Raw genomic sequence first — 8,833 nt, forward strand, 5'->3', positions numbered from 1 at the left:
GGTTTTGACACATTGATAGTGATAGATATGCTTGCCTTAGTGATTAGTTTAGATAGTATTGTAATTAGCTAGAATACATGTGATCAAGTAATAGTTGGTTAATCTAAGATTTCGTATTAAAGCTACACACTAGTTGACTTGATGTTTTCATCTTTACAGTACTATAGCTTATAAAATAGTAGAATAATTAACTAATACCTAATCACATCTATTCTAATTAGTTACCAAGGATCTCAACTAATCAATAACTAGTAACTAATACAATATCTCTATCATGGAGCTTAAACATACTTGTGATAATAATCTCATGCTCCAACCAATCTGACAGCTCTCCTCTTCAATTGGATAGATTTCATATCACATCTGATAGCGAAACAGTGTGTGTTAACTCTATATGAGAACAAAAGATTATACATTAGTGAATTATTGTTCAATGACTTGAAATTTCTAGCACTCTTGAAAGCAATAGAATCTCTGACCTTTATAATTGGCTGCAGGGTTATCTGGACCCAGAATACTTGTTGACACATAAGTTGACTGACAAATGTGATGTCTATAGCCTTGGGATAGTGTTCCTCGAACTTATAACCGGCATGAAACCAATATCACACGGGAAAAACATTGCCCGCGAGGTAATTCTTCAATTAACAATTTTTGCAACCCTTAAAAAGCATTGCTAAAATTAAGTCACACTTTTTTACATTATGAATCCAGAAGCATAATACTACTTTGATATATTTGAAGATTAATATTGTTTGAACATAACGATCTTAATGGATAAGTAGTATGTTTGCTCTGTTCAAGAAATATTTCTCAAAAATTCGAGATTCTCAATTATCAACTTATATGAAGACAACTGCATCAGGTCTCCACCTTCTCAAAAATAATAGAAACATTATGTTGACAGGTTAACGTGGCTCGCCAATCTGACACAATAGATTCCATCATAGACAGCAACATGGGAGGGTTCTATCCATCAGATTGTATAGACAAGTTCCTAAGTCTTGCCCTGAGTTGCTGCCAAGACAATCCAGAGCAAAGGCCATCAATGTTGGACGTTGTTAGGGAACTTGAAGACATCATTGGAATGCTGCCAGAGACTGAGACAAGTTTCTCAATCTCTGATATAACCTCTGATAGTTCTGGCAAAATGGCACAATCTTCATCATCAGCATCAAATGTAACTAGGGAGGAACAACACACGTCTTCTTATGTTTCAGGAAGTGACCTTGTCAGTGGTGTGGTTCCCACCATTGTTCCCCGGTGATGCAAGGGTATCGTGTGTACATTGTCAACTCACATCTCATTCCCATCTGTTTTTCTTTCAATAGATGGTAGATGAGATATGAGTCGACTCGATCTTCTGTGTACAAATAACATTTTTTGAGTGGTGTCATATTATTGTAGATAGCCATACACACACTTTACAAAAAAAATTGTAACTATGGTAATTGAGCATCATTTTTAATGCTAACATTGTTATATATGTGATGATGGTAGGAGGTAGGAAGTTTAGTAGGGATGTATAATGTAGCTATTTTCTGAACTCCTCATGGGGGAGTTTGTACATTCTACACTATATACAGTATACACATGTAACCAAATACCATTGGTGGAAAATGGAATTCAAAAAAATAATACTATTCTTACATTTTTTTTTTTCATTTGTTGGAAGTTAATATATTTACACCTAATTAATGATTAGGTTTAGTTAACCAGTATTATAATTAAACTTGTTAAGAATTCAAAATAGATAAACTTCATAGGAAAACGGGAAAAAAAGTAAATTTATGCGCATCTTAACTATTGAAATTTTAATTTTTTATCAATTTAGTAAAGCCCTTTCACTTTTTTAATTTTTAAAAAGTGTCTTTAGCAAAATTCTTTTATGTAATCACAAGTTTAACATCTATTATAATAAAAAAAGATAGATCAAATAGTAATATAATGAACTAATGACATTTTAGTTTTCAAATCTTTCTATAAAATTGTGATGTCAATACTAAATTTACTTTTCTCTGAACAATAAGAAATAGCAACTATCTACTATATAGTCACATTTATACTATTACCAAGAACAATATTATATAGTTAATTCTTCAGAACAAACATATGTAACACGTTAATCACTAATATATCCTCCATTTAAATTTTATATGTAAAAATAATTCAAAAATTACTAATATTTCTTAGTTTTACACAATAAATTTAGCTAATATATTTGAAAAAGATAATAAAAAAAATAAACGGTCTTGAAAATTATCCTTAAAAGATAACGATACTCTCAATAAAAAAGAATTTATCAATTCTAATTGGTTCTTAATGGATAAATCAACAGTTTAACATGCTATATAAGCTTATTCCATTAATGCAGAGAGAAAATATTGACAGGAGGGTTAATCAGTCTCATAAAAGTAAAGATCAGGGCCAAAAAGGATTTTTTTTTGTTGAGAATCCCGTTGTCTTTCAAAATAATTGTTAGGGGCCGTTTAAAGTTTTTTCTCAAAGATATATGATGGAGCATGTTAGTTGATGCGTGAGCATCTTTCCCTTATTTTCTGTTTATCTTAAGTTAGAATTTAATGAGTTTTAATCTTATTTTAGTGTTTGAACCACTTTGGATGCTACTTTGAGTTGCTTTGGTGTTTTAATTATTTCAGGTGAAGTTTGGATCAGTTTGGTAGAATTTTTGTGCAAGAAAAGAGAAGAATTCAATCTACCAAGCTGGCACTAAATGCGAACCTGGACATTTAGCGCCAGCAACTGAGCAGCGCTAGGGAGCTTCCTGCCTACTAGGGCGCTAAACTTGGCATTTAGCACCAATAAGCCAGAGATGAATAGAAGCTTTCTACCCACAAGGGCACTAAACTGGCGTTTAGTGCCAGCAATCCGGACCACATTCTCACTAATGAAGCATCTCTAATTGGATTTAGCTTTTAATATTATTTTATTTTAGTTATTTTTAATTACAAACAAAATCTTTTAGGTTTAGAATTTATTATTTTATTTTAGTTTCAAATCAAATTAGGTAGATATTAAAAGGGAAAAGATTCTACCGTGAGGGAGATCTTCTCTCTTCCTGAATCTGGGTAGATCGGAAGAATAACCTTTATTCTATATGCGTTCTTGTGATTCTTGGAAGAGTTATCTCACTTGAACACCAGCTTGAAAGTAAGTTCCTCCTAAATTACTAATTACTTAAACTTAACGGGATACATGACATATAATCTTTTTATATCTGGATAATTAGAATTTTTGTAGCCAATAAACTAGAATTGAACCTAACCCTCTAATCGAAATTAAGTGACCAAGACATTGGCGATAAACTAGGTTAGAGGAGACTAAATCACTAAGACATTAGGGTTTAGTCATTGACAGTTTGCCATGAAATGAATCTTGCATGATTAAATTAGTTGGTAAGAAAACTAAATCCGGAAGAATAAACATTATCGATACCTTAATTGTTTTCTCATATATATTTCACATCAATTCCACTATTTGTCTTCGATTCTCTGAATTTATTGTTTAATGTAATTAAACTCTCAAAACATCACTTTCTGCCTGCCTGACTAAGAAATCATTTGACTATCTCAGTCCATCAATCCTCGTGGGATCGACGCTCACTCATCTGAGGTATTACTTGGTACGACTCGGTGTACTTCCCGGTTAGTTTGTGGACTTTTTGAATCCCGCAACCAAGTTTTTGGCGACGTTACTGGGGATTGACTGTGATTGACAACTAACCATTGTCTGATTGCTTAGATTAGGCGTTTCTAGCTTTTAGTTTTTATTTGTTTTTACTCTTTAAATTTTCAAAATTTTAAGTTTTGTTTTAGTTAAAATTTTTTCTAAATTTCTGAATTTAAGTTTGGTGTCCCCATAGTGATTTTATTTTATTTCTTCTGATTAATTTTCTTTTTAGTTATTTTCGAATTCAGTGTTGATTTCTTTCTTTGATTTTTGAAATTTCTGGTGTTACTTGTTTAATCTATTTTATTTTATCTCTCTTTTACACATGATACCTCATTAAAAATTCTCTGCACTCTGATATAGAGATTCCTACTTTGCTTTGTCTTATGTCTGTTTATGAGCAGGAACATGAATAAAGAACCCTTTCTAGACTTTGATCCTGAGATTGAAAGGACTGCAAGAAGACAGTTGTAGCAAGCCAGAGCTTACAGAGCTGCTGAAAATCTTAGAGAAAACTCTCAGAAAGAAGTTGAAGAGTCCAATATGGAGTACAACAACAACAATAACAATGTGGTTAATGCAAATGTTGTTAATCTGAATGCACATGGGCAACCTAGGAGGACCATTGGTTCTTATACTGCTCCTAGCCCGGATTTCTATGGGAATAACATTGTTGTACCACCAGTTGCTGCAAATAACTTTGAACTGAAGTCTCAGTTAATTTCTCTAGTGCAACAAAATTTCCAGTTTCACGGACTCCCGCAAGAAGATTTCAACTTGTTTATTTCTGATTTCCTGCAGATCTATGATACTGTAAAGACTAATGGAGTGAATCCCGATGTTAATAAGCTACTTCTCTTTCCATTTGCTGTAAGGGACCGAACTAAATAGTGGCTTGACACTTAGTCCAAAGAGAGCTTGGCCACTTGAGATAAGATGGTCAACAAGTTTCTGACCAAGTTCTTTCCTCCTCAGAAACTGATTAAGCTGAGGACGGATATTCAGACCTTCAGAGAGAGAGAGAGAGAGAGAGAGAGAGAGAGAGAGAGAGTATCTCTATGAACCCTGGGAAAGGTACAAGCAGATGCTCAGAAAGCGTCCTCTTAATATGTTCTTAGACTGGATTCAAGTGCAGATATTCTATGATGGAGTCTCTGAAGCTGCTAGGATGTCTTTAGATAATTCTGCAGGAGGATCACTCCACATGAAGAAGACCCCTGATGAGGCCATGGAGCTGATTGAAATGGTTGCTAACAACTAGTATTTATACTCTTCTGAGAGGATCTCTGTGAAGAAGGGAGTCATGGAGTTGGATACATTGGATGCTATTCTTGTCCAGAATAAGCCTATGTCTCAACAAATTAATGCTATTACACAACACTTGAGTGGAATGCAAGTCTCAACCGTCAGTACTCAAGACACCTCTTATGATCTGAGTGGTAGCTTCCCTCAAGGTGAGACTTATGACTATGGCCAGTTTACTCCTGAGCAGGTTAATTTCATGGGCAATTTCTCCAGAAATTCCAATAATGATCCCTATTCTAAGACATTTAATCAGGGATGGAGGAATCATCCTAATTTTGGGTAGAGAGACCAATCTCAGAGGCAACCAAACTTCAATGATTCTCAGGGTAGTTTTAATCAGAATAATTTCAACAACCGTCAATTTCAAGCCTCTCAACCATAGCAAGCATCTACTTAGTCTCAGAGTACTCCTGACTTAGCCTTTATAGTTGCAGAACTCTCCAAGAACACTCACAGTTTCATACAGGAGACCAGAGCTTCACTTCGGAACTTAGGGATACAAGTGGGTCAGTTGAGTAAGCAAATACCTGAGAGACCTCCTAACACTCTTCCTAGTGACACAATGCCTAATCAAAGAGAAGATTGCAAGACCATCACAGTGTCAAGTAAGCCGGTGACAAAGGAGGAAGTACAAGTTGCTAACGGATTAGAGAAAATAGAAGCCCCAAAAAAGAATGAGGGTATGATAAACCCAATTTTATGGTTTATCTTGTGCTTATTTTGGGGAATTTTATCACCTTTTCTCACATTTATTCAATGAAATAGCATGGTTTTGTAATTCTCCCTTGATTTGTGCTTAAATGTGAAAACATGCTTCAAGCATGTATTTGTTAAACAAAAAATTCCTATGACAGTAGTATGGCTTATCAAAGTGAAAGAGTTGTCTCTAATGTAAATTGTCCTAATCAAAACTCATTCAATACATCAACAACCACAAGCATGTGTATGTTAAACAAGTCAATTAGAATGCCAGAACCCACCGAACCGAAAAACCCTCATGCAGAGAACCAAGATCAACAAAATTACCGAACCAAAAAATGTTCATGTGGTTAGTAAATGATGATGAGCTTTCAATCATAAAAAATACTATTACAGTAGTATGCCTTATCAAAGTGAAAGAGTGGTCTCTAATATAAATTGTCCTAAACAAAACCCTTTCAATACATCAACAACCACAACCATGTGTATCTTAAACAACTCAATTAGAATGCCAAAACCCACCGAACTGAAAATTCTTCACACACAGAACCGAAATAAAAAAACTACAGAACCGAAAAATGTTCATGTGGTTAGTAAATGATTATCAGGTTTCAATCAACAAAAATACTATTACAGTAGTATGGCTTATCAAAGTGAAAGAGTTGTCTCTAATGTGAATTTTTTTAAACAAAGCTCCATCAACAAACCACCGAACCAAAAATCATCCATGCACAGAACCAAAATTACAATAGCCACTGAACCGAAATACGTTCATGTGGTTAATCCTTCATTATCAATTTTCAATCAATAAGAACAAGCAACTATATCTTAAAGCCCTAGTTATATACTGTAAAAATCTTTCACAATAGTTTAATCCACTAAACGAAGCAAATCAAACCAGTAAAACTGAAATGAAACCAGGCGAAATGCAACATTGCAAGATTTTGGGTGAACAGTAGTTTTCTCATACCTTTTGTAGTCTTTTTTGCTGTTTTTGTTTGTTTCTGGTAGTTTCTTGCGAAATCTTCTTCCGATTCGTTTGCAGCAGTGGTTTCCGCAAAGAATGTGATTGAGGCTTGAGTGATGTTCAGAGAGATTGGAAGAGACTGAGTTTTTTGGGGAATTGGTTTGGTGTTGAAAATGTAACATTCGTTCTTAATGAAGCGCGAAGGGGAAAACGAGAAGTTTTTTGTGTGGCGCGTGTTTCTCACTCAGCATTTAATGTGCTGGAAATAATTTGGGCTTAGGCCTATATGGTTATATGGATGTGTAGCAGTTATTCAAATGAAAGTGGGTAACCGTCAAGGCCAAAAAAAAAGTGGGTAACCGTCCAAAAAAAATGAAAGTGGATAAATTAATCTACTTACATATAATGTGCCTTCTCCTTCATTGTTGCCATTTTCTTCTTGTGTTTTGCTGTAATAAAAAATTTTGGTCAATATTTCATTCAATACATCAAGAATCACAAGCATGTGTATGTTAAACAAATCAATTAGAATGCCATAACTAACCGAACCGAAAATTTTACAAACACCGAACCGAAATATAAAATTATACCGAACCGAAAATGTTCATGTGGTTAGTAGATGATGATCAGCTTTCAATCAACAAAAATAATATTACAGTAGTATGGCTTATCAAAGTGAAAGAGTTGTCTCTAATGTAAATTGTCCTAATCAAAACTCATTCAATACATCAACAACCACAAGCATGTGCATGTTAAATAAGTCATTAAAAATGCCACAACCCACCGAACCGAAAATTTCTTTATAAATATAAACATTGGTCACAAGTAAGTACTTTCTAAATTAATAAACTTCTTTCTTTTCTTATTTCATTTAGTTAAGTTGATATTGTAACTAGAGCTTTGAAGTTGGTTGTTACTCTGTTCAATAGTTGTTTTCCATGCAGAAAATACTATTCTTGTTGATTGAAAATTGATCACCATTTATTCACCACATATAATCTTTTCGGTTCGGTAAATCATGTAATTTTGATTCACCAAGTGAATGTTTTTCGGTTCGGTGAAATTTATAATTTTGATTCACCAAGTGATTTTTTTCGGTTCGGTGGCCTACTTTTAATTTGTTTATGTTTAGGGTTACTGTGATTCCATTGTTACAGTATAACTAGAGCTTTGAATTAAATTTGTTGTTATTTAATGTGGTTTTGATTTACTTGATATTTAATGTTTTCAGGATGTAGGGTTTTTGTGATTGCATTTTTACAGTATGATTAGAGCTTTGAATGATATAATGCAGATTTATATAATGCAGATTTTATAACAATGCAAATTAACATTAGATTTCAAAAAAAAAAATTAAAACCAAAGTTCGAAAAATCGGACCGATCATCAAACCGCTTTAGCTATTGGTTCACTGGTTTACTAGTCCAACCGGTCTAACTAGTGGTTCAACCGGAAAAACTGTTTTAAAATAAAATAATAAATAAATTATAAATAAACAGCCTAAAATATAATTATAGTCTAATATAAATCTTAAAATATCTTCAAAATTTAAAACACTACATAAAATATCATCAACCAAATCCATATGATCTTATCAAAATACAAACTCAAAAGTTAAATAATAAAAAAATCTAAATATTAAATACCAACATGAAGATTTATCAATCATCAAAATCTGCAAGAATTTGTTGCAAATTTGCTTCGGTAGGATCATCTTCACCTTCATTTCCACCTCCATTGAAAACTTGTAGACAAAATAAACATTGATATTGTGGGTTTTCATTCACTATTTGTAGAGCAACATATTTCCAAGCTAAATCTGTTTTTTTCCCATAAATTAGAAGAACTTTGTGACTGACTATCGTTAGAACTAGGAGAATTAGGATTAGTAGCATCATTTGAAATAGGAGGATTGATAGGCAAGTTATTATTCACAGATGTATTATTATCAGCAATTGCTTCTTGATTAATACTATTATCCATAACTAAAATTAATAAAATAGACACGAAATTAAAAATAGTCACAGCACAATGAGAAATAAAAAAACCATCAACAAGACCATATCTGAATTCAACAAACAGCATTCAGCAACAAACAAACCAAAACAATAACCAATAATCATACTTGCAACCAGCAACCAGCCATTATAAATTATAAAACAAAAACAAACA

At 33.2% G+C, this 8,833-nt stretch overlaps 1 protein-coding gene across 2 annotated transcripts in view; it reads left to right on the forward strand.

Annotated features, from left to right (window-relative positions):
- LOC107639733 (probable LRR receptor-like serine/threonine-protein kinase At1g06840) overlaps nucleotides 1–1,649 on the forward strand; it is a 7,793-nt gene extending 6,144 nt beyond the window's left edge. For both annotated transcript variants that reach the window (XM_016343315.2, XM_021121618.1), the window contains 2 exons: nucleotides 498–632; nucleotides 908–1,649. In XM_016343315.2, coding sequence (XP_016198801.1) covers nucleotides 498–632; nucleotides 908–1,267 — 495 coding nt within the window. In that variant the 3' untranslated portion in view covers nucleotides 1,268–1,649. The remainder of the gene's footprint in view (nucleotides 1–497; nucleotides 633–907) is intronic.

The sequence above is a fragment of the Arachis ipaensis genome, chromosome B04 (assembly GCF_000816755.2).
Source record: "Arachis ipaensis cultivar K30076 chromosome B04, Araip1.1, whole genome shotgun sequence".
NCBI lineage: Eukaryota > Viridiplantae > Streptophyta > Magnoliopsida > Fabales > Fabaceae > Arachis > Arachis ipaensis.